This window comes from Bufo bufo, chromosome 3 (assembly GCF_905171765.1).
Source record: "Bufo bufo chromosome 3, aBufBuf1.1, whole genome shotgun sequence".
Taxonomy (NCBI): Eukaryota; Metazoa; Chordata; class Amphibia; order Anura; family Bufonidae; genus Bufo; species Bufo bufo.
The window spans coordinates 123,436,961-123,464,227 of NC_053391.1; the positions used below are offsets into that span (position 1 = coordinate 123,436,961).

The following is a 27,267-nucleotide window of genomic DNA, read 5'->3' on the forward strand; positions in this document are numbered from 1 at the left end:
AGGTATTTTGTAGCATTTATTGAACTAGCAGCTTTTGGTGAAAATAAAACCCTGCTCCAAATGTTAACTGATGTTTTCTTTTGGCTGTAGCCTCCAGCGGTCTGTACACCACTTAGGCCAGGGCTTGGCTGCAGTGGTATATGGAATGTCATGACTGCAGCCAAAACAATCTGTTACTGCTGCAGCCTGGCAGCGCTGGATCAGAGGTGGCTGGGAAAGTGAGTCAAACTTTTTTTCATATTATAATTTTAACAGCGTCCCTACAATTGACCCATTATAAAATTAGGTTGAAAAAAAAAACTATGTTTATGTCTTATACACATATAGCTATATTATGCAGGTCAGTATGATTAAAGTGCTACCAAATTTTTATAGTTTTTATGTTTTACTATCTTTGCATAATAAAATACTTAACCCCTTCCCGACTGCTCACTGTGTATATACGTCCTATCTGCACATGCCCCTTGCTGATGGCGCGTATATACACGTGCAGGCAGCGCTTCCTCTGTTAGTCACGTGACCACCAGGGGGGGGGGGGGGGGGGCTTCTGGGGCAGTCTGGGACCCTGATCAGCTGCAGTGGATGCCCCAGTGGAAACGGTGAGAAAAAATAAAAGTCAGTGTCCACCAGAGGTCTCTTAATTACCTCCTGGGGGACATATATTTAAATTTTATTTTTGGCACATAAGTAAAAAAAAATATATATATATATAATAATAAAAAATACTAATAAAAAAATAAAAAATGCAGTTGCTAACCAAAACAGTCACCATAGTCGCTCAGTTCGCTCAAACCTATACATGTTATATATGAAAACGATAGTCACAAAATAGGGAACCCATTGCAATAATTTTTGTGTCACTTTAAATATTTATGAGATAAAAATCTATAATTAAAAAAAAAAAATTACTTTTTAATAATAGGGGGTTTCCTCCAAATTAAACCTAAAAAAAAGAAACGAAACAAAAAATAAAAGCTACGGTCCCACATGCACAAAATCGCAAAAAAGTATGTATATAAGCTTTCATTTCATCGCTTACATAAATACTTCTGTATTGCAATGTATTATGCCTGTTGGTGTAGAACTGGCATGCAGGCTGTTAGGCCTCAGGCGGGGCATAATACACATTCACACATGGCAGACCTGAAAACAATCCAATCAGCACCCTGCTGTCCTGCTCCCTATATGTTACCACTTAGATGCTAAGGTTACTATTGACTGACTGTAGCATCTGAAGGGTTAAACAACTGGGATCAGAGCTGTCTCTGATCCCAGCTACGGCATCAGAGTGTCAGCTGTAATATACAGCTGATACGGAATACAGACAGTGCTGGCGTCTGGCCTGCACCATCCCTGCGCTGTACATTTACTGCACTTGCGGTTAACTACATAGCGCTGCTAACATGCAGCTTGTAAGGACAAGGCGTTAATATTGCCGAAGAAAAACAACATGGTGTGACTGATACCATGCTGCTTTTTGCCTTCTCAGCTGATCAGCTTAGAGGACCTGTCACCTCTTCTGATATGTCTGTTTTAATAGCTTCATGCATTCCCCAATTAATAACAATCCTGGAGCATCTATTCTTATGGCTCTGTGTTGTGCCATTCCTTTATTATTTCTACTAGAAGTTATGACTGAATTGCTAGCACTGTGCAGTAAGGCCTTTTTCACACGAGCGAGTTTTCCGCGCGCGTGCGATGCGTGAAGAGAATGCATAGCCCCCGCACTGAATCCTGACCCATTCATTTCAATGGGTCTGTGTACATGAGCATTTTTAATTTTTTTTTTCATGCATCAGTTGTGCGTTGCATGTTCTATAGGCCTCATGCACACAACCGTTTTACGGGTCCGCATCCGAGCTGCAGTTTTTGCGGCTTGGGTGCGGTCCCATTCACTTCAATGGGGCTGCAAAAGATATCCGCATCCGTTGCACCGTTCCGTGGCCCCGCAAAAAAATATAGCGTGTCCTATTCTTGTCCGTTTGGCAGACAAGAATAGGCATGTCTACAATGCGCCGCCCGTTCCGTTCCGCAAATTGTGGAAGGCACACCGGCGGCTTCCGTTTTTTGCGGATCCGCGGTTGCGGACCGCAAAAAACGGCACGGTCGTGTGCATGAGGCCATATTCTGCGTTTTTCACGCAGCCCTGGCCCCACAGAAGTGAATGGGGCTTCAGTGAAAAATGCATTGCATCCAGAAGCAGATGCGATGCGTTTTTTTACTGATGGTTGCTAAGAGATGTTGTTGTTTGTAAACCTTCAGTTTATTTTCACGGGCGTGAAAAACACATCAAAACGCATTGCACCATCGCGGAAAAAACTGACTGAACTTGCTTGCAAAATGGTGCGAGTTTCACTGAACGCACCTGGAGCCAATCACTTCATGCTCGTGTGAAAGAGGCCTAAGGGTACAGAGGGATGGTAACCAGTCTGGGTTGTGTCCCTGCACAGTCTCACTCTATCCATTCAGCGTGGCTATTGTCACTGTCCAGGGACACCCCCCCCCCCCCCCCCCCCCCAAACTGGTTACCTCCCCTCTGTACCCTTACTGCAGACTGCTAGCAATTCATTCATGACTTCTAGCAGGAATAATATAGGAATGGCACAACATAGAGTAATAAGAATAGAGGCTCCAGAATTGTTGTTAATTGGGGAATGCATGAAGCTATTAAAACAGGCGTCAGGAGAGGTGACAGGTCCTCTTTAACGTTGGATTGTCACTATACTACCATTATAGTCTTGAGAGACAGCCACTGTGTAGTAAGCAGTCTGCCTCAGCTTACAGACAGTAACAACTATTGACCTTGGGAGCAGGGGACGCTTAGCTTGGCTTAAACATGCCTTTCTATAACCTACTGGTAGATATCCGTAAGTGTAAAGATAGTATTCAGAATTTTATATGTATAATACTTGCTATTTTTATATAATGTGAACATTTTCCATGATGTGTGCTTGCACCATTAAAAGGAACCTGTCACCATGAAAATGCAGTCTGATCTGTAGTCAGCGTGTTTATAGAGCAGGAGGAGCGGAGCAGGTTAATATAAAGTTTTATGGGAAATGATTCTGTATAACTTGTAATTTACTTTCCTGCTCGTTTCTGCCTTTGACATCCAGGAGGCGGTCCTATAAGTGACTGACAGCCTTCCCTCCATGACTGTGTGTACAGAGATAGCTGTCAATCACTGATAGGTCCGCCTCCTTGATATCAAAGCCAGAAATGAGCAGGAATTTTATTGAATAAGTAAATTACAAGCTTTACTGAATCTTTTCCCACAAAACTTTTACATCAGTCTGCTGAGCTCTTCCTGCTCTAGAACATGCTGCCCACAGATTTCACTACGTTTTCAGTGTGACAGGTTGCCTTTAAATATTACTTTGCCTTTTTCCCCCCTCTTTTTAGGCTGAAAAAGAATGAGAAGAAAAAGGCAAAAAAAGAAAAACCAGAGGGAAAGGGTATGTCCTTTCTGGGGAAAATGATTTGGTATTCTGAATGAATGATGTATCAATCTATTAAGTAGGAATGAGCGAACTCGAAATGCAAAGTCCTGGTTCGTACCGAACTTTGCGAGTTCACTGAAGTTCGGTGTTCAGGTGATTTTATTATTTTCCGTTACAATATGGTTATATTGGAATATAATAGCATTCTTAAGACAAGACAGAATACAAAGCAATATGGCCATTTAGGGGTTAAAAAAAACTTTTAAAAAACCGACTCTTTATCCAGTTGATTGCTTGCTGCAGCAGCTTCTTCTATCGTCACGCACATCGCAGGTTCTGTTCAGTGAGGATAGAAGAAGCTGCTGCAGTGTGATCAGGTGGATCAGGCGATTTTATTTTTATTTTTTTTAACCCCCTAAATGGCCATATTGTTTTGCATTCTGTCTTATGAATGCTATTATGTTCCGATATAACCATGTTATAACGGAAAATAGTAAAGTGAAGTTCAGGTCCCCATTGACTTCAATAGGGTTCGGGGTCAAGCTCAGGTCCTGAATCTGAACTTTGACCTGAAGCTTGGCCAAACCCGAATTTCCACAGGTTCGCTCATCCCTAGTTACAAGCTCATATAACCTCTGTTTAAAACTAAGCAAATATGAAAAAGATGCCTGGTCTTTAAAGGGGTTGACTCATCTCACCATAACGAAGATGAGATGGGACTGAACCCCAACCAGTAGCCGGGAAACCAGTGTATCAGTAGCTCCCATTGCAGAGAGCATGGGATCTATAGAAACAGTGTAGAACAGCAGGCTATGCTGTTTCCCTAGCTCACAAATACCAGATCTTGCTGTGCTACGCTTTTTCCATAACTCCCATGTACTGCAATGAGAGCTACTGAAGCAGCGGAACGCCGATCCACTCCACTGTCTCCCATCCATCTGATGGTCATGGCTTAGTCTCATCTCTCCTTGGTAACATTTAGATGAGACAAACCCTTTGTGTACTGCCCACTACCAAATTTTTACGTATTTATTGCTGCAGATTTCTCAAGATCCCCCGCTGTCTTTCTAAAGGCCTCTGCTGATGTTTGTCCTCTCTGCACTAGATGTCTTGGGGTACTTTCACACTAGCGGCAGGGGACTCCGGCGGGTGAACAGCCTGTCGGATCCGTCCTGCCGCTAGTTCACCCCGTCCTGCCGCCCCGTCCCCATTGACTATAATGGGGGCGGAGTTTCGGCTGCAGCATGGCAGCGCACACGCCGAGAGGCAGCCAGACTAAAAGTACTGCATGCAGTACTTTCAGTCCGGCTGCCTCTCGGCATGCACTGCAGTCCGGGGGCACACTTTAACTAGCGGCAGGACGGATCCGACAGGCTGTTCACCTGCCGGAGTCCCCTGCCGCTAGTGTGAAACTAGCCTTAAGCTGCCTAAATGTACGTGCAGTGATTTATTTCTTGTGCAGATTCAGCAGCTCATGACCTGTGCCACTCAGGAAGGCAAAGAGAACAAGCAGTGTAGGATTTTGTAGCCTTCAACCAAGTACGTAGGTGGGTAGGAAGACACTCCAGGCAAAAAGTGTTTGACACCTATTTTGAGAAACAGTACTTTATATGTTACCCAGGTCCACCCACTGATTTGCTGCAAAATGTATAATACTACTGGACACAGCTTTATGGACAAGAGAGGCACAGTGTTGGGTACTAGTGCTGGTCAGTGACGGGGCCACAGTGCTCCAGTAAGTGCTCCAGCCACTTTGTCCCATCAATTTCATGATTTATTACAGTCGATCTATCGGCCTACAGAAAATGTTTATTCTAATACAGCATAAAATGTGTGGTGATGCATGAGTCCAATGATGTTTTATTGCTTTATTTTTTTCATTTTAGCCAACTCTGCAAATGCTGAGGTTGGGAAAGAAGCAGCGGCTAGTGCTGGCGATTCAGAAGAGGAAGATTCTGATGAATAGTTCCCATCAAAATGATGTTATATTCAATATAGACTTCACTTTTTTTTTTTTTGATGCCTCAAAATGGAGGGATATGACTGTTCATAAATTAAACTTTTTTATTTTTTTTGCAATATGTTCAGAATTGATTGTACTTGGAGAAATCAGTTACTGGATTGTGTAGCATCAGAAGCTGTTCCATGGCATGCAAAAGCCTAATTGAACTGAATGTCTCATTGTGATCACTATTAATGGGAAATTATGGGCTTCATTTATCAAAACTGTTTTAGTTGCTCATAGCAACCAATTAGAGCTCACATTTCATTTCCTAAAGGGCTCTGAAAAAATAAAAGCTGGGCTCTAGTTGCAACTAAGACCGTTTTACTCTTAGGCCTCATGCACACGACTGTACGTATTTTGCTGAACGGAACAGCTGGCCCCTAATAGAACAGTCCTATCTTTGTCAATAATAGGACATGTTCTATTATTTTGCGGAACAAACATACAGAAACGGAATGCATACGAAGTAACTTCAGTTTTAAATTTTTTTTTATTGCGGACCCATTGAAATGAATGGTTCCGCGTACAGTCCGCAAAAAAAACGGAACGGACACGGAACGAAAATACGTTTGTGTTCATGAGGCCTTAGGCAGCTTTGATTAATGAGGCCCTAAGTCTTGCTATGGACATAAATGTATTTTTTTATTAAATATTTCTGAGCTTTAAGCAACCAGACATTTCTATAAACCTGGAGATACAATGAGGCTTAGTGCACCTATATTAACCCTCTATGAGTGAGCTGTGTAGCACAAGAAATTGGTTCAAATTAGGGCTGAAACGATTACTTGATTGAATCGAGTAGTTCGACACCAAAAAAATCCTTGTGTCATGTTACCACGGAGCGGGAGTGAAGCACTTGCTATTACTCACCGCTCCGTGGTCACCCGCCGGCCCCCACCACGCTGCACTTTCCTCCTGACACATCATCAGGACATAGTGCACTTACGTGCACTATGACGTGATGCTGTGTGACATCAGGATGACAGTGCAGCGCGCGGAGAAGATGAAGGAGCTGTGGAGCAGCGCCCCTACAGGAGAGGTAAGTATTTTATTTCACTGGCACTGGAGACATGGCTAGGAGGGGGAGAGAGTGGCAATGAGGGGGCTGATGAGTTTTTATAAAGAAAATTGTTTTTTTATTGGAGTACTCAATTAACCGTTGGATGAATCGATAGAATACTCGATTACAAAAATAGTCGATAGCTGCAGCCCTAGTTCAAATACATGTTTCCTTTACAGGTTTTCCTGCATTCGCTTACAGAAATTCAGTCCTGTTTCGGACCTACAGCTGCCACAAACCATTGTAATATTTTTGTCAGCCTGAGGGCAACACCACACAATGCGGCTAGTTGCATGTGACAAACCATACCCTGCCACTGTGCCCTCTGTTAGGATAACACTGCAGCCTTTGGCTACTGCAGGGGGTATGGCTTGGCCACTTGCAGCCAGCCACAGCACATGGTCTCACCGTAAGAGTGTATCCTTCAAGCCAGGGCATGATCCTATTATGATAGAACCAAATTTTTTATTTGGTTTTCATTGTTAATGGCCGTGCGGTAAATCACATACCCGAGCGCCATTAACGAAGAACACTGAATGAACAATTCAGTTCTGATCAGTTACTATTCTGATGCAGCCTGTGCAGGCGTATGGTACTTGGTGACATGGTGGTACCTATAGGCCAAGTTGGAATTTCTCATGTGGTAGTAGTGGGGCAGGTAACTAAGCTGATGAGTAGTAGTTCAGCTAGAGACTATGCTGGATTCCATAGCAGTCAATATTATTTGAAATCTCATTTTCCAACTGAGAGACGAGACAGAAAAGCTATTAATCGTCCCTATACCACACCACTGATTTCTCTGCACATTGTTTCACTAATGTGTAATGGGCACTGTACCTATATAATGTCTATCAAATGGACCATTGTTGTCTCAGATTAAAATCTTTATTTTATGTTTTAACATTTTTAAATCCTTTTTGATATTTTTAATTTTCCACGTCATTTTTTATATTCAACCCCTTCTCAACTGTCCACTGGATATATACGTCCTATCTGCACATACTCTGTGCTGATAGAACATATATAAATGGTCAGGCAGCGCTTTAATCCTGCTCCTGCAATCTAGCAGGTCGGTTCCTGCCTGTGAGACACAACAGGGACACTGAGGAGAAGACTGGAGCAGTTTATTACCACTTTTGCTTTCTCCTGTGTCAGCAGCAGAGCAGTACATGAGCGCAGGGGGGACAGTGGGAAGCGGCCGAACCGCTTCCTCTGTTAGTCCCAGCAGTCACATGACCGCCGGGTGTCTGGGCAAGAGCAGAGCTGCAGGGTCTAAGGAGACCCTGATCACTAAACTGTTTAAGTTAAAGACTTTGTGATTGCCTCTGTACTGCGTCTGCTAGCCTGTCTACCAGAGCAAATCCCCACAATTGGTGTCGGATGCGGGCAAACGCAGTGAGGCAGGCCTGAAGGCCGAAAAGTTTTTTTTTTTGTTTTCCCGGACACAAGCACATGCCCTATAATTAAGCCGGCAAGGTTACGACCCGTGTCCCCTGACAAAATGGAGGCGGTCGTGAAAGCCCTCGTGGAGGCTAACTTGCAGCAGCGGGAGGCTAACCAGCTGCTATTACAACATGTGATGACGTTGCAAGCGGCAGGAGCATCACAGAACGTCCACAATGCCTGGAAAGCTGTCTGTGCGGCGATCCCTAAGATGACCCCCTCGGGTGACGTCGAGACCTATCTGGCGGTGTTCGAAAAGGTGGCCGTGAGGGAGAATTTACCCCGAGACCAGTGGGCTGAGGTCGTCACTCCGTTCCTGGCGTCTTGACCCCAGTGTTTTTCGATCTCCCCGATGATCAAGCGGCCGACTACCCGACCAAAAAAGGTGAGATCCTGGTGCCTGGTGAGACTGGGGGTGAATGTATTGGTCCATGCTCAGCGGGTACATCAGTGGGAATTTAACCTGGCTGAACCCGCCAGACCACAATATTATGACCTGCTACACTGGTTGAAAAAAATGGCTGCAGCCTGACATACTGACTCACACTGCTATGCTGGACCGTCTTTTGGCGCATGTGTTCTGGAGGGCTTCGCCGTTCGCTCTCCAGCACTGGATTGGCCAGGTGTCTCCTGGTAATGCTTTAGAGATGGTTGACCTGGTGGAGCGCTACGAGGCCACCAGAAATCGGGAGGGGGCCAGTCAAACCCCAGACCTGGCGGCCGGTGCCAGCCAAACCCACCCAGGATGTACCCGCTGTAGACCCAATCCCGGTGGTCTGCTGGTGGTGGCACGAGCCTGGACACAAGGGCTGACTGTCCCCATCGGGGTGAACCCATGGATACCAACTATGGCTACCGCCACTTATTGTATGCCAGGAAGCTATGTGCCACAAGAACCTCCGAAACTATAGACAATAGCCACCTATGCCAGGTGGAAGTGGGGGACACTGGCGGTGGCACTGCTGGATTCAGGAAGCCTGGTGTCCCTGGTAAGAGGTCGGCGTTGTGTGCATTCATGGAGACTTTTAAAGGACTATCCCACCGCCTTGGTCTCTCCATCAACGGGGGCTGGCAGCTGGACTCATGAGGTGGCTGTCGCCACAAAATTACAGTATGAACTAATAAGTGGGAGAGACGTCCCCGATTTCCCAGCACCATGGCCGGATACGAAAGTTACCGATACCTGTGAGACAGATATAACCCTAGCAGAGTGGCCCGGCTCAGGGGGGGAGACCAGAACTCTGGGAACCGGAGTCCGAAGGGCCAGTGGTAGGGGTGACCGCCACTTCGGTGGAAGAGGGGGAGACAACCCCGCTAAGTGTGATGGTGGGAGACATGGAGGACTTGCCGCCAGGTCCTGAGCTGGCAGACCTCAATGTCTCCAGGAATAATTTTGGTACTGCACAACATCAGGACCCAACCCTATCACGAGCCTGGGAAAATGTATTATTAATAGATCGGGGGCAGAGTCGGTATTTCCCCGTTTTGTGGTTTATCAAGATATGTTGTATCGGGTAAACCAGCTGCGAGGTGAATCCATTGAACAGTTGGTGGTGCCCCAGGCTTATCGCAAACTCGTGTTAGAGTTAGCCCACCAGCATGTTTTCGGGGGTCATCTGGGAATGCAGAAAACAAAGGACCGGATACGACAACAGTTTTACTGGCCCTGTGTGTTAAGAGCGGTGGAACAATATGGTTAGTCTTGCCCAACCTGCCAGATAACGAGCCCCCAGCCACATTTCTGTCCCCTGGTACCCCTCCCGAATATGGAGGTCCCGTTCAAGCGAATCGCTATGGATCTCGTAGGCCCGGTACCGAAGTCTGCTATAGGACACCAACACATCTTGGTCGTCCTTGACTATGCCACTCGGTACCCGGAGGCAGTGCCACTGCGTCATACATCAGCGAAACTCATAGCTAAGGAGTAAATGGAGATGTTTTCTCGAGTGGGTCTGCCTAAGGAGGTTCTGACTGATCAAGGGACCCCGTTTATGTCCAAGGTCATGAGGGAACTCTGTTAGTTGCTCCACACAAAACGGCTACGGACATCCGTGTATCATCCGCAAACTGATGGCCTGGTAGAGAGGTTTAATCAAACATAAAAAAAATATGCTAAAAGGAGTGGCCTCTAAGGATGGGAGGGACTGGGACCTTCTTCTGCCCTATCTCATGTTCGCAGTGCGAGAGGTGCCTCTTCTGGGTTCTCGCCCTTTGAAACTTCTATACGGCAGACACCCTTGCGGTCTGTTAGACTTGGCCGAAGAGGCGTGGGAACAACAACCCACACCGCACAAAAGTGTGGTTGAGTACGTCAGTCAGATGCAAGGACGGATAGAAACAGTTTTACCTCTGGTTAGAGAGCATATGGAGGCAGCGCAGCGAGCCCAGAGTAGGGTCTATAATCGGCAGGCGCGGGTCCTGAACTTTAACTCGGGTGTTGGTTCTGGTACCAACCGTAGACCATAAGTTCTTAGCTGGGTGGCAGGGGCCCTACGAGGTACTTGAAAAAATTGGAGAGGTAGATTACAAGCTACACCAGCCAGGGAGGCGAAAACCGGAGCAGGTGTACCATGTGAATCTGCTCAAACCATAGAAAGCTGGGGAAAACCTGTATTGAAGACAGCCCATGACCAGGGTTTCTATGGGAAGCCGTTTCGACCCCTCTGTCTGAAGCAAGGGAAGCTGCTGCCACCGTGAAAATTGCTGACAGCCTCTCTAAACAGGCTCAGGAAGCCAGGGAGTTCATTAGTTGGAACACGGATGTGTTCTCAGACCTCCCTAGACGCACATCCATAATCCGGCATGCAGGGCCGGCCTTTGGGGTGTGCGGGCTGTGCGGCCGCACAGGGCGCCATAGTAACAGGGGCGCTGGGCGGCCAACAGCTCGCAATGTAATCTGCGGCAGGCGAGGCTGTACTTGTGTTCTCCCTCGGTGCGCCCCCTCCATCTCCCCCTCCCCTGTCTGACCTGCCTGCTGCCCCCGCCGCTGCCAATAAGAAGAGAGACAGGAGGAGGAGGAGGGGAGGGGCTGTGGCCACTGCGCCACCAATGAAGAAAACTGACCTGAATACAAATACAGGAGGCGGGTGCCGGAATCAAATAGCCGGCACCCGACCTCTGTGACAGGGAGCTGCGATCAGCTGCAGTTGAGTTAACCCTTCAGGTGCGGTACCTGAGGGGTTAACTGCCGCGGATCGCAGCTCCCTGTCACAGAGGTCGGGTGTCGGCTATTTGATTCCGGCACCCGCCTCCTGTATTTGTATAAGAAACGTTGGTGGCACAGTGCCCCCCCAACACCCCAGTATAAGAAACATAATTGGTGGCTCAGTGCGCCCCCCCCTAATATAAGAAACGTTGGTGGCACAGTGCGCCCCCCCCCCCCAAACACCCCAGTATAAGAAACAAACATAATTGGTGGCTCAGTGCGCCCCCCCTAGTATAAGAAACGTTGGTGGCTCAGTGGGAAGTGCCAATGAGGGTTAATAAATAATTTTAAAAAATAACTCACCTCCTCCAGTTGATCGCGTAGCTGCCGGTCTTTCTTCAGGACCTGTGGTGACGTCACTGAGCTCATCACATGACCCATTACCATGGTGATGGATCATGTGATGTATCATGTGATGAGCACAGTGATGTCACCACAGGTCCTTTGACAGGTCATGAAGAAAGAACAGAAGACGATCAATTGGAGGAGGTGAGTTTATTATTTTTTTATTTTTTAACCCTCATTGGCACTGCCCACTGCGCCACCAATGTTTATTATATTGAGGGGGGGCGCACTGCGCCACCAATGTTTATTATATTGAGGGGGGGGCGCACTGCGCCACCAATGTTTATTATATTGAGGGGGGGCGCACTGCGCCACCAATGTTTATTATATTGAGGGGGGGCGCACTGCGCCAATGTTTATTATACTGGGGTGTTGGGGGGGCGCACTGCGCCACCAATGTTTATTATACTGGGGTGTTGGGGGGGTGCACTGCGCCAATGTTTATTATACCGGGGTGTTGGGGGGCGCACTGCGCCACCAATGTTTATTATACTGGGGTGTTGGGGGGGCGCACTGCGCCACTAATGTTTATTATACTGGGGTGTTGGGGGGGGGGCGCACTGCGCCACCAATGTTTATTATACTGGGGTGTTGGGGGGGCGCACTGTGTCACCAATGTTTATTATACTGGGGTGTTGGGGGGGGCGCACTGTGTCACCAATGTTTATTATATTGGGGGGGCGCACTGCGCACAACGATGGGTTAGGGAAATTTCACAGCAGAATGCGCATGCGCTGGGAGCCTCACCGGCGGTTAGGGTAGGGAAAAAGCACTGGCCCGTACGTAATTTTTCCCTTCTCTAACCGCCGGCGAGACTCCTGGCGCATGCGCACTCTGCTGTGCTTTGTTCACATTGCACTGGCTGTCCTGCTAGGCATTTGTGTGCAGGCTGGGCTGTGAGCTGGATCACATCACCTTCAGACTGTGTTCACACCACAGTTAGCGTAGTGGTAGGACCCTTTGCCATGCTGAGTGACCGTGACGTGGTGCAATGATGGGCTCCGATATCTTCCTGACAGGAACATATTGGCGGAAGTCTCAGCTTTTAATATCTGCTTGTATGACCAGCTAGTTTAGTCAGTGACATATCCTTTTGGTGCATTTTCTTCAGTGATTTATATAATTGTATTTTCATCCGCACAATGCTCTGCCTGTGCAGGATGCTTTTGTGGTGCATGTGGACCGCGCTGGCGTCCTCCTTTGTACGCATTAATTGCTCGGGATGGTCGTTTGCTGCGGTCCACATGCGGTGGGACTGCTCCCCCAATGAGAAACACGCTACAGTGTTTGGGGTTTGAGCGGCTCCTCCATATCTGCCACGATATTTCTGTGGTTCACATGCGATGGGACTGCTCGCCCAATGAGAAACACGCTACAGTGTTTGGGGTCTGAGCAGTTCCGCCATATTGGCCACTGCAATTCTACAGTGATTTTGTTTTATATATCTTGAATGTGCCTTCATCTGGCAATTGAACATTCCTTTGCACCTGGAATCCTTCATCACATGGTCTGATATGGGTGGGGCTCACAGTCCTGCTTTGTTCACATTGCACTGGCTGTCCTGCTAGGCATTTGTGTGCAGGCTGGGCTGTGAGCTGGATCACATCACCTTCAGACTGTGTTCACACCACAGTTAGCGTAGTGGTAGGACCCTTTGCCATGCTGAGTGACCGTGACGTGGTGCAATGATGGGCTCCGATATCTTCCTGACAGGAACATATTGGCGGAAGTCTCAGCTTTTAATATCTGCTTGTATGACCAGCTAGTTTAGTCAGTGACATATCCTTTTGGTGCATTTTCTTCAGTGATTTATATATCTGCTGTGAAACTTCCCTAACCTGACGTTGTGCGCCTGCGCGGCGCTGCACACCTCCTCACGTCATGTCCGGTGCGACCGGAAGTGACGAGGGTAGGGAAATCTCACGAAGTAGGGAAGTATGACATTACACCGGCCTTTGGGGTGTGTGGGCTGGTAACTACTTGGTTGGATAGTCAGCCAGCCTATGCCATGATGCCAGCAACAAGCAGTGTTTTTTTTTTTGGGGGGGGGGCGCCACAAGGTTAGCTCGCACAGGGCGCCTGGACACCTAAGGCCGGCCCTGCCGGCATGACATTATCACTAAGAGGTTAGGCCAAGCTCTGTATTTTCCAGTTTTGGACCTCACCAAAGGGTACTGGCAGGTACCCTTGATGGAGGTTGCCAAAGAGAAAACTGCTTTCATCTCACCAGAAGGGCTATACCAATATAAGGTCTTACCCTTTGGTCTGCATGGCGCCCCTGCCACTTTTCAACGGCTCATGGACATTGTACTTCGTCCACATCGTCGGTATGCTCCGGCTTACCTGGATGATATTGTCATTCATAGTACGAACTGGGAGTCATCTACCCAAAGTGCAGGCTGTAGTGGACTCCCTTAGGAAGGCTGAACTGACCGCTAACCCAAAAAAGTGCGCAATAGGGTTAAAAGAGACCAAGTACCTGGGTTATGTAATTGGGCACGGAATTATCAAACTTCAGTTGAACAAAATTGAGGCAATTCGGAATTGGCCCCGACCTTTCACTACTTGGCAAGTAAAGTCATTCCTGGGAATGGTGGGATACAATATGAGGTTTGTCCCCCACTTTGCTACAGTCGCCGCACCATTGACAGGCCTTTTGAAGGGACGCAAGTCAGTGATGGTCCACTGGAATGAACAGGCGGAAAAGGCTTCTCCGCTTTGAAGTTGGCCCTGTGTGGGTCCCTGGTTTTGACTTCAAAAGGGAGTTTATAGTGCAGACAGATGCCTCCAAGGTAGGTCTCGTTGCTGTACTGTCTCAGGAAGTCAACAGGGAGGAGCATCCCATTGTCTTCCTCAGCCGTAAACTCACCCCAGCCGAGATCCGGTACAGTATAGTGGAGAGAGAGTGCCTGGCCATCAAATGGGCACTCGACTCTCTCCGCTATTATCTGTTAGGGAGAAAGTTCCGTCTGGTGACCGATCACTCCTGTCTCAGGTAGATGAGTCAGGCCAAAGACAGGAATGCTCAGGTCACCAGGTGATTCTTGTCGCTACAAAACTTTAAATTTTCCGTGGAACATAGGGCAGGCAGGTAGGTTACAGGGAAACTGTCTGGCGGGTGTTCACGCCCTCAGGGTTGAACAAAGGGGGGAGGTATGTAGGAAGGCGCAAGGGGCAGTCATTAACAGAAGGTATGTGTCACAGAGGTTCCTGGCCTCGGTGAGGTAAGAGCCTGTAATTTCAAGGGTCAGCGACAGCTAGTGCTGTTTGTCACTGTTTGCTGTTAGTATGGCTGTAAAGCCGATCCAAGCCGGCTCTTACTGGGAGTAGCCAAAGTGCTTGGTAGGTGGCTTCTCCCCACGTTCCAGGCCGGGTATTTACTGGCCTATATCAACCCGGCCATCAGTCTCAGCTGTGGGTGGATTACTCAACTCCGACAGTGGAGCGCTATCAGTCTCTGTGTGTTTGGGAACTGAGAACTTGTGTCGTGCTAAAGGGCTGAGAGACGCCTGCTGGGAAATAGGCCCTAAAGCCTGCTGTGGACTGTGGGTGGAAAAACTGCTGACCAGGTGAAGGCTTTTGTTCTGTGGATTTTTTATGGTGTGAACAAACACCAAGACTGCAAAACGTTACTTTTTGTTTTTCTTTATGTGTGAATAAAACATTGAACTGTTTAAGTTAAAGACTTTGTGACTGCCTCTGTACTGCGTCCACTAGCCTGTCTACCAGAGCAAATCCCCACAACACTTACAGTCGTGGCCAAAAGTTTTGAGAATTACATAAATATTGGAAAAGTTACTGCTTAAGTTTTTATAATAGCAATTTGCATATACTCCAGAATGTTATGAAGAGTGATCAGATGAATTGCATAGTCCTTCTTTGCCATGAAAATTTACTTAATCTCAAAATAACCTTTCCACTGCATTTCATTGCTGTCATTAAAGGACCTGCTGAGATCATTTCAGTAATCGTCTTGTTAACTCAGGTAAGAATGTTGACGAGCACAAGGCTGGAGATCATTATGTCAGGCTGATTGGGTTAAAATGGCAGACTTGACATGTTAAAAGGAGGGTGATGCTTGAAATCATTGTTCTTCCATTGTTAACCATGGTGACCTGCAAAGAAACGCGTGCAGCCATCATTGCGTTGCATAAAAATGGCTTCACAGGCAAGGATATTGTGGCTACTAAGATTGCACCGCAATCAACAATTTATAGGATCATCAAGAACTTCAAGGAAAGAGGTTCAATTCTTGTTAAGAAGGCTTCAGGGCGTCCAAGAAAGTCCAGCAAGCGCCAGGATCGTCTCCTAAAGAGGATTCAGCTGCGGGATTGGAGTGCCACCAGTGCAGAGCTTGCTCAGGAATGGCAGCAGGCAGGTGTGAGCGCATCTGCACGCACAGTGAGGCGAAGACTTTTAGAAGATGGCCTGGTGTCAAGAAGGGCAGCCAAGAAACCACTTCTCTCCAAAAAAAACATCAGGGACAGATTGATCTTCTGCAGAAAGTATGGTGAATGGACTGCTGAGGACTGGGGCAAAGTCATATTCTCCGATGAAGCCTCTTTCTGATTGTTTGGGGCATCTGGAAAAAGGCTTGTCTGGAGAAGAAAAGGTGAGCGCTACCATCAGTCCTGTGTCATGCCAACAGTAAAGCATCCTGAGACCATTCATGTGTGGGGTTGCTTCTCATCCAAGGGAGTGGGCTCACTCACAATTTTGCCCAAAAACACAGCCATGAATAAAGAATGGTACCAAAACTCCCTCCAACAGCAACTTCTTCCAACAATCCAACAACAGTTTGGTGAAGAACAATGCATTTTCCATCACGATGGAGCACCGTACCATAAGGCAAAAGTGATAACTAAGTGGCTCGGGGACCAAAACATTGACATTTTGGGTCCATGGCCTGGAAACTCCCCAGATCTTAATCCCATTGAGAACTTGTGGTCAATTCTAAAGAGGCTGGTGGACAAACAAAAACCCACTAATTCTGACAAACTCCAAGAAGTGATTATGAACGAATGGGTTGCTATCAGTCAGGAATTGGCCCAGAAGTTGATTGAGAGCATCCCCAGTCGAATTGCAGAGGTCCTGAAAAAGAAGGGCCAACACTGCAAATACTGACTCTTTGCATAAATGTCATGTAATTGTCGATAAAAGCCTTTGAAACGTATGAAGTGCGTGTAATTATATTTCACTACATCACAGAAACAACTGAAACAAAGATCTAAAAGCAGTTTAGCAGCAAACTTTGTGAAAACTAATATTTTTGTAATTCTCAAAACTTTTGGCCACGACTGTATATAATATGCCCTTGTAGAGGGAAATACCAGGTTGTGTAATTTGCTATGTATGTGTGTGTGTGGTGTGTGTGTGTGTGTGTGTATGTATATACACCTACAGTACAGACCAAAAGTTTGGACACACCTTCTCATTCAAAGAGTTTTCTTTATTTTCATGACTATGAAAATTGTAGATTCACACTGAAGGCATCAAAACTATGAATTAACACATGTGGAATTATATACATAACAAACAAGTGTGAAACAACTGAAAATATGTCATATTCTAGGTTCATCAAAGTAGCCACCTTTTGCTTTGATTACTGCTTTGCACACTCTTGGCATTCTCTTGATGAGCTTCAAGAGGTAGTCCCCTGAAATGGTTTTCACTTCACAGGTGTGCCCTGTCAGGTTTAATAAGTGGGATTTCTTGCCTTATAAATGGGGTTGGGACCATCAGTTGCGTTGAGGAGAAGTCAGGTGGATACACAGCTGATAGTCCTACTGAATAGACTGTTAGAATTGGTATTATGGCAAGAAAAAAGCAGCTAAGTAAAGAAAAACGAGTGGCCATCATTACTTTAAGAAATGAAGGTCAGTCAGTCAGCCGAAAAATTGGGAAAACTTTGAAAGTAAGGGCTATTTGACCATGAAGGAGAATGATGGGGTGCTGCGCCAGATGACCTGGCCTCCACAGTCACCGGACCTGAACCCAATGGAGATGGTTTGGGGTGAGCTGGACTGCAGAGTGAAGGCAAAAGGGCCAACAAGTGCTAAGCATCTCTGGGAACTCCTTCAAGACTGTTGGAAAACCATTTCAGGGGACTACCTCTTGAAGCTCATCAAGAGAATGCCAAGAGTGTGCAAAGCAGTAATCAAAGCAAAAGGTGGCTACTTTAAAGAACCTAGAATATGACATATTTTCAGTTGTTTCACACTTGTTTGTTATGTATATAATTCCACATGTGTTAATTCATAGTTTTGATGCCTTGATAGTCATGAAAATAAAGAAAACTCTTTGAATGAGAAGGTGTGTCCAAACTTTTGGTCTGTACTGTATATAAATCTAAATGTGGCCAAAATTATGCCCCCAATCACGGTGCCCCTCCCCCCCAGCCTAATCCTCCTGCAGGGGGGAAGCGACACCAGATGGCTGGATAATTATGTCCAGCTCCGGTCCCTTCAAAAGGCAAAGGATCAATAAGATCCTTTTGCCTTTTGTTAAACGTCTCCAGCAGGGCTGGACATGTTTTACATAACAGAGATAGGGGAATAAAAGTTCCCCTGCCTCTGTTTGTTACATACCTCTGGTGCGGTAATTACAGCGCCTGGGGTAGGCGGGAGGATCAAAGCATTCCCCCGCCTGGAAGCGTGCTGCGCATTCCTCTGAAGGCGCGTGCAGGGACGCGTAGGCTGGTGCGGAGACGTCATATCGACGCGCCGGCCCATGTGTCCTTACCTGTGGCGTGCGTGCATGCCGCAGCGTGGGCTGCTCAGGAGCGAGCGCCGCCGGATTTAATTAGTCCAGCGGCGCTGCGCTCTTTAGTTGAGCCGAGCAGCCCGAACAAGAGAACCATCCCCCAGGAGAACGAGCAGTCAAAGATCATCCCCTAGAGACAAGCACCCCTGGACGACGAGCTGGAATAAGTATCAATAACCCCTGCTGCCCACTGCCCCCAATCCCTATATACCCCTGCATTACCCACTGCCACCAATATCCCATTAATCCCTGCTACCCCTGATCCCCTTCCATTCATTACCTATATTGTGTTTTTAGCCCTTATTTGCCCTGTAGGGACAGAATGTATAGCCAGGTTGGGTGGGCTGCTGTCATTAATTGTGTGTGTGTGTAAGTGTGTTATTTAGGTAGATTTGAGGAATTGTGTAAGATATTGTACTGTGTGTAGCGTAGTTTAGGTATACACTCACCTAAAGAATTATTAGGAACACCATACTAATACAGTGTTGGACCCCCTTTTGCCTTCAGAACTGCCTTAATTCTACGTGGCATTGATTCAACAAGGTGCTGATAGCATTCTTTTGAAATGTTGGCCCATATTGATAGGATAGCATCTTGCAGTTGATGGAGATTTGAGGGATGCACATCCAGGGCACGAAGCTCCCGTTCCACCACATCCCAAAGATGCTGTATTGGGTTGAGATCTGGTGACTGTGGGGGCCATTTTGAAATGAAACCAATTTGAAATGATTCGAGCTTTGTGACATGGTGCATTATCCTGCTGGAAGTAGCCATCAAAGGATGGGTACATGGTGGTCATGAAGGGATGGACATGGTCAGAAACAATGCTCAGGTAGCCCGTGGCATTTAAACGATGCCCAATTGGCACTAAGGGGCCTAAAGTGTGCCCAGAAAACATCTCCCACACCATTACACCACCACCACCAGCTTGCACAGTGGTAACAAGGCATGATGGATACATGTTCTCATTCTGTTTACGCCAAATTCGGACTCTACCATTTGAATGTCTCAACAGAAATCGAGACTCCTCAGACCAGGCAACATTTTTCCAGTCTTCAACAGTCCAATTTTGGTGAGCTCGTGCAAATTGTAGCCTCTTTTTCCTATTTGTAGTGGAGATGAGTGGTACCCGGTGGGGTCTTCTGCTGTTGTAGCCCATCCGCCTCAAGGTTGTGCGTGTTGTGGCTTCACAAATGCTTTGCTGCATACCTCGGTTGTAACGAGTGGTTATTTCAGTCAACATTGCTCTTCTATCAGCTTGAATCAGTCGGCCCATTCTCCTCGGACCTCTAGCATCCACAAGGCATTTTTGCCCACAGGACTGCCGCATACTGGATGTTTTTCCCTTTTCACACCATTCTTTGTAAACCCTAGAAATGGTTGTGCGTGAAAATCCCAGTAACTGAGCAGATTGTGAAATACTCAGACCGGCCCGTCTGGCACCAACAACCATGCCACGCTCAAAATGGCTTAAATCACCTTTCTTTCCCATTCTGACATTCAGTTTGGAGTTCAGGAGATTGTCTTGACCAGGACCACACCCCTAAATGCATTGAAGCAACTGCCATGTGATTGGTTGACTAGATAATTGCGTTAATGAGAAATAGAACAGGTGTTCCTAATAATTCTTTAGGTGAGTGTATTGTAGTGTAGTTAATATATATTACTGTGTATGACTATAAGTATATATGTTTATATGACCATTGATTTAAATATATATTATAGCAATAATTAGACTGTAAACTCGTTATTGTGTTAATAAATACTTTATTATTCATAATAGTGAACGCACGTAGTTCAGGGAATTAGGTAAGGCAACAGAGGTAGCTTCTTTTAAGGTATAAATAGGCAGAGTCATCAATAGATGATTCACGCCTATTTATGAATATTAATTAGAGATTACCCAAAATATCAATAAATAATATTTCCTATAACAATGTTATATATCAAAGCGATCGTCCCAAAATAGGGAAGCCGTTCTAATAATTTTTGTGTCCGTTTTAATATTTAAGAAATAGCTATAATTTAAAAAAAATACTTTTTAATAAGAATTGGCGCTTTTCGTCAAATTAAACCTAAAAAAGGTAAAAAAAAATTCTCTACAAAACCATGATAATAAAAAGTCCTTAGTGTCAAGTAAAAAACATTGCAAAAATGATTTTGGTAGTAAAAAAAAAAAAGTTAGGGTCACTAAACCAACACGTGCACAAAATCACAAAAAATTGCCTGGACATTCTGGCCTTTTTTTTGGCTCGGTAATGAAATGGTTAAACAAACCAAAAATACTGCAGTTTTTGCACTGGCCACTGTCGGGGATATAAAGCAAAAGGCTTTATATAAAAGAAAGAATCAAAGAAAATTTTCTAATTATTTTGATCCTCGAGGTGGACATATGACACCTCAAAAAGAGCTTGATCGGTTATTTAATTATATTGTGCAATCAGTAAAACAAAATAATATAGTCCCTTTTAGAAACCCTCGGGATATTATTTGAAATACTAAAGTGGTCTTGTAGGACCAAAAATCCCTTTAGGGGTCTCTAACTAATATTTAAAATCTTATCTTTATTAAGTTCATTTTGAGACAAACACACACAGAAGAAAAAAACAATTAAAAATATCAGTATGCAGTGAGGTATAGAGTGAATATTTGAATCACTACTGGTTGCTAACTCCAACCCACTCCTTGTTACTCAATGCCTTTGGGGTGCATGGACAGTGATGTATTCCAATTGGAACTATCGTGATATGGGATCTAATTGGTTCTATAGGAAACCCTAGTTGGTTAATATCATCCAACTTTTATTCATGGGGATGGTTGTCACTATATTTGCTATATTGTTGATAAATCTTCCTGGGGTCCCCTTATTAGAGGCTCCACCATCTATATAGCATTTGTGTCAATATGGGAGGACGACTCCTATTTAATCCCTATACAAAGGGTTGCAATTGTAGCAACAATGTTACTATCTCTTTGAGACTACTGCTGGCTGCTCTGTAACCCCAGATCGACACTTAACACAGAATCTGAGTGTATTTTTGAAGGTTGATGCCCACATCCCCTGACGAAGCCACACATGTGGCGAAACATGTCGGGAGGGGTGTTTAAGTGTACTCTCATTTTAGGCAGCTTGCAGTGTGTGTTTGTCTCAAAATGAACTTAATAAAGATAAGATTTTAAATATTAGTTAGAGACCCCTAAATGCATTTTTGGTCCTACAAGACCACCTTAGTATTTCAATCAGTAAAACAAGGTACAAGCATCTATGCAAAAATATAAATGATTTATTATACAATAATTTATATACAATCGATAACAATGAATATAAAACCAAAGATAGTAAAATGTAGTACCCAAAATCCGCCACAAGATGGCGCCAACACAAATATCAGCGTATGCACAGTACCTTTCAGACATAAGAATATAATACAACCTGTCTTGACCACAATTTTAGATATAAAAACTCAATAACATTAATAAAAGATACGAACCCTTGCTCTGCACACAACTATGACAAATCTCAGATAATGGGTAGCAATATACATTATCAAGCCTGGTATTGACTATGGAATAAAATTATTCCAATCAGAGAGTTTCTTCTGAAAAGCAATATTTGATCTTTGATTCAGTAATATGCATCGTTACTGAATAGTTATAATATTGATGTAGCGTCTTTTAACAACTATACATCCGCCAACAGCGGGGAGTTTGCTAAATATCAGGCTGATTAATTTGTCAATACTACACAAAATAAAGTTATACATTACTGAGAATGCAGATGATGTGCAGAGACTAAGGGAAAGTCAGCTCTAAGGTACGTTCTGGTCATCTGGATTTTTCTCCTGGGGGTCTCTCCTTTCTCTCTTGTTGGTGGTTCCTCTTCCCTCATTTGTGTGTGGTTTATGATCACAAACTTATCAGTTAGACACACCTTCCTAGTTTGGAGCTTTCCAATCACTGTCTGATAGGCGTGTACATGTGATAAGGGTGGTGATGTCACTACGTCACCCCGAATGCACTTCTGCTCCTGTTGTAATGTCACCTACTCATACCTACAGTGGCGGAAATAATTATTTGACCCCTCACTGATTTTGTAAGTTTGTCCAATGACAAAGAAATGAAAAGTCTCAGAACAGTATCATTTCAATGGTAGGTTTATTGTAACAGTGGCAGATAGCACATCAAAAGGAAAATCGAAAAAATAACTTTAAATAAAAGATAGCAACTGATTTGCATTTCATTGAGTGAAATAAGTATTTGAACCCCTACCAACCATTAAGAGTTCTGGCTCCCACAGAGTGGTTAGACACTTCTACTCAATTAGTCACCCTCATTAAGGACACCTGTCTTAACTAGTCACCTGTATAAAAGACACCTGTCCACAGAATCAATCAATCAAGCAGACTCCAAACTCTCCAACATGGGAAAGACCAAAGAGCTGTCCAAGGATGTCAGAGACAAAATTGTAGACCTGCACAAGGCTGGAATGGGCTACAAAACCATTAGCAAGAAGCTGGGAGAGAAGGTGACAACTGTTGGTGCGATTGTTGGAAAATGGAAGGAGCACAAAATGACCATCAATCGACCTCGCTCTGGGGCTCCACGCAAGATCTCACCTCGTGGGGTGTCAATGGTTCTGAGAAAGGTGAAAAAGCATCCTAGAACTACACGGGAGGAGTTAGTTAATGACCTCAAATTAGCAGGGACCACAGTCACCAAGAAAACCATTGGAAACACATTACACCGCAATGGATTAAAATCCTGCAGGGCTCGCAAGGTCCCCCTGCTCAGGAAGGCACATGTGCAGGCCCGTCTGAAGTTTGCCAATGAACACCTGAATGATTCAGAGGGTGACTGGGAGAAGGTGCTGTGGTCTGATGAGACCAAAATAGAGCTCTTTGGCATTAACTCAACTCGCTGTGTTTGGAGGAAGAAAAATGCTGCCTATGACCCCCAAAACACCGTCCCCACCGTCAAGCATGGGGGTGGAAACATTTTGCTTTGGGGGTGTTTTTCTGCTAAGGGCACAGGACAACTTATTCGCATAAACGGGAAAATGGACGGAGCCATGTATCGTGAAATCCTGAGCGACAACCTCCTTCCCTCTGCCAGGAAACTGAAAATGGGTCGTGGATGGGTGTTCCAGCACGACAATGACCCAAAACATACAGCAAAGGCAACAAAGGAGTGGCTCAAGAAGAAGCACATTAAGGTCATGGAGTGGCCTAGTCAGTCTCCGGACCTTAATCCAATCGAAAACCTATGGAGGGAGCTCAAGCTCAGAGTTGCACAGAGACAGCCTCGAAACCTTAGGGATTTAGAGATGATCTGCAAAGAGGAGTGGACCAACATTCCTCCTAAAATGTGCGCAAACTTGGTCATCAATTACAAGAAACGTTTGACCTCTGTGCTTGCAAACAAGGGTTTTTCCACCAAGTATTAAGTCTTTTTTTGTTAGAGGGTTCAAATACTTATTTCACTCAATGAAATGCAAATCAGTTGCTATCTTTTATTTAAAGTTATTTTTTCGATTTTCCTTTTGATGTGCTATCTGCCACTGTTACAATAAACCTACCATTGAAATGATACTGTTCTGAGACTTTTCATTTCTTTGTCATTGGACAAACTTACAAAATCAGTGAGGGGTCAAATAATTATTTCCGCCACTGTAGGTGGCACTGTTGTATAAGCTATTATCATCATACTATAAAGAGTTAACTAGTCATCTTGCATTCTATACATTTGACATCTAGAACCTAAATCAAAGCTAGAGGGATTAATTCTGACATTTCTTACCAATTAAGAACAGACTTCTAGTTGCCTCTTGAATGTTTCTCACACTCCTAAATTTATAAAAAAAAGAGGGTTAGTCAGCACCTCCCAGTGCGCAGGTGCACGCCGCCATGGCAAAGACCTAGAGGAGAAAAAAAAGGAGACAATGCGGCAGCACTCTGCAAATCGGACAAAGTACAACAATGCTTACAAAAATTATGGTGCTAATACTACGCTTATTTATAAAAGCGAGATGCTTGGTCAATGCATTTTGTACAAAACCATCTAAGCCAAACGTCAAGGCGATCTCTGTTAGACGGGTCCTAACACTAAATACTACCTGTTATGCGCCATAATGACCGCCATAAAATTCAGGGAGTGTTGGACCCACATGCATGTTGGATCCACTCTGCCTTTTTCCATTTTTTGTGCCAAAATGGCCTCCATTACAAGGGATGCAGGTACCAACATGCATGCTGAGCCCACTCTATACCCTTCCTGGTGCTAGACAGCTTCCAATGAATGTAGTGAGAGCAGGCCACAGCTTTATACTGAAAATAATTAAAATCAGCCTATGGGGCAGACAGGCTAATCAGGAGTGCACGACTGCTCTCACTACATTCCTGAGCTCCTGAGGAAGCGAACAACACGCGAAACGCGCGTCGAGGAGCGCCATTGCCCTGGTGTCAGTCCCAGCTCTGTTGGTATGTAGCCTCATTACTTTGTGCATTGCCTGGCATTTAGACGTTATGTTCTGGACCTAGGTAGTACTGCTGTTCAGTAATTTGAGGCACGCACATAGTCCAAACTGATCTCTTGGTTTTTGCTGCATCACATCCATTTGGATATATTTATTACACTTTTTGTACTGCGCAATTGAGATATTATCATGATTCATGAGTCGGGGCTAATAGTAGGGTGATGTAGGACTGTGGTAGTCCCTGCTTATTTACCTATATGTATTATGCATCATGTACATTTTTATTGATACATTAATAAAATTGATTTGCATTTTTCTACATTGGTGTGTCTTATAGGTATATATAATCAAGTCCACTATAACTAGGGTATTTAGATAAATGTTTTATACACTTATGAAAAAGCACAACACCATTAGGTCTAATAATTGGTGCCACTTCTTGGTTTGTACAGATCACTTTACTGCAGTTATATACTAAACCTGCCTGTAATGATAAGGAGATATCACCTCTGTGTATAGATAATACAGGATCCCTCCATTCAGTATAGGTAATATCACAGCTTATCTATTCTTTCCTTGTACAATGACCCCTGCACAGGTGACAGAGCATGCCTAGAAAACTCTCCCATAGAAATCAATGAGGTCCCCTCCTGACCATTGTGTCTAAGGCTCATGTGGCTGCCATAAAACAATGCTGTTAAGAACAGGTCAGGCAACATGGCAGCTCCCATAATAATGTTCACTAAATAAAATTTAAAAAAATCTACAATCTAAAAATAAAAACAGATTAGAAAAAAAGGAAATGCGTTATTTTCTGGTTTTAACTGGGTGACACATTTCCTTTAAAGGTGTTATCCAAGTTATATTTATTGATGACCTATCGTCAGAATAGGTAATCAATATCAGATCGGCTGGGGTACGACACCCGGCACCCCCGCTGATAAGCTGTTTGAGGAGAAGGTGTGCGCCGTGATAGCGCTGCCTCCCCTTCACTGTTTACCTTCTAGCCGTTGCATCTGCAGCGGCGAGCAGGTGTAATTACACCCAAGCCATCCCATTCATTTTTTTATGGGACGGCTCATTCCTATACACTTGTATACTACAGAGCCGTCCAATTGAAATGAATGGGACGGCTTGGGTGTAAATACACCTGCTCATCGCTGCAGATGCAACGGCTAGAAGGTAAACAGTGAAGGGGAGGCAGAGGTGCGTACCTTCTCTTCAAACAGCTGATCTGATATTGATGACCTATCCTGAGGATAGGTCATCAATAAATATAACTTGGACAACCCCTTTAACCCCTTAAGGACTCGGCCCTATTTCACCTTCTGGACTTGGCAATTTTTTGCAAATCTGACCAGTGTCACTTGAAGTGCTGATAACTTTAAAACGCTTTGACTTATCCAGGCCATTCTGAGATTGTTTTTTTCGTCACATATTGTACTTCATGACATTGGTAAAATGAAGTAAAGAAAAATCATTTTTATTTATAAAAAAATACCAAATTTACCACAAATTTGTAAAAAATGGCAAATTTCCAAGTTTCAATTTCTCTACTTCTATAATACATAGTAATACCTCCAAAAATAGTTATTACTTTACATTCCCCATATGTCTACTTAATGTTTGTATCATTTTGGGAATTATATTTTATTTTTTGGGGATGTTACAAGGCTTAGAAGTTTAGAATCAAATCTTGAAATTTTTCAGAAATTTTCAAAAACCCAATTATTAGGGACCAGTTCAGGTCTGAAGTCACTTTGCGAGGCTTACATAGTAGAAACCACCCAAAACTGACCCCATTCTATAAAACTACACCCCTCAAGGTAATCAAAACTGATTTTACAAACTTTGTTAACCCTTTAGGTGTTCCACAAGAATTAATGGAAAATAGAGATACAATTTCAAAATTTCCCTTTTTTGGCAGATTTTCCATTTTAATAATTTTTTTCCAGTTACAAAGCAAGGGTTAACAGCCAAACCAAACTCAATATTTATGGCCCTGATTCTGTAGTTTACAGAAACACCCCATATGTGGTCGTAAACTACTGTACGGGAACACGGCAGGGCGCAGAAGGAAAGGAATGCCATACGATTTTTGGAAGGCAGATTTTGCTGGACTGTTTTTTTTGACACCATGTCCCATTTGAAGCCCCCCTGATGCACCCCTAGAGTAGAAACTCCATAAAAGTAACCCCATCTAAGAAACTAAACCCCTCAAGGTATTCAAAACAGATTTTACAAATGTCGTTAACCCTTTAGGTGTTCCACAAGAGTTATTGGCAAATGGAGATGAAATTTCAGAATTTAAACTTTTTTGCAAATTTTCCATTTTAAAGGGCTTCTGTCACTTCACTAAACTCATATATTTTTTTTTTGTCTCCTTAAAATCCTTATGCTGCGATTTCTCAATATATAGGGCTATTACTCAGTTTGGTTCATAAGTTTTATAAAAAAAACTGACTTTTATAATATGCAAATTACCTCTCTAGCAGCAGGTAGGGCGGCTACCTGCTGCTAGCAGCCGCATCCTCC

At 44.6% G+C, this 27,267-nt stretch overlaps 1 protein-coding gene across 3 annotated transcripts in view; it reads left to right on the top strand.

Annotated features, from left to right (window-relative positions):
* PRKRIP1 (PRKR interacting protein 1) overlaps positions 1-26,398 on the top strand; it is a 61,862-nt gene extending 35,464 nt beyond the window's left edge. The window contains exons 5-7 of one of the 3 annotated variants that reach the window (XM_040423527.1): positions 3,403-3,455; positions 5,327-5,448; positions 26,375-26,398. In XM_040423527.1, the coding sequence (XP_040279461.1) occupies positions 3,403-3,455; positions 5,327-5,406 (133 nt within the window). In that variant the 3' untranslated portion in view covers positions 5,407-5,448; positions 26,375-26,398. Of the gene's footprint in view, positions 1-90; positions 219-3,402; positions 3,456-5,326; positions 5,515-26,374 lie in introns of those variants that run through there. The other 2 variants (XM_040423526.1, XM_040423528.1) reach the window with 2 other exon arrangements.
* The last annotated feature ends 869 nt before the right edge of the window (positions 26,399-27,267 follow it).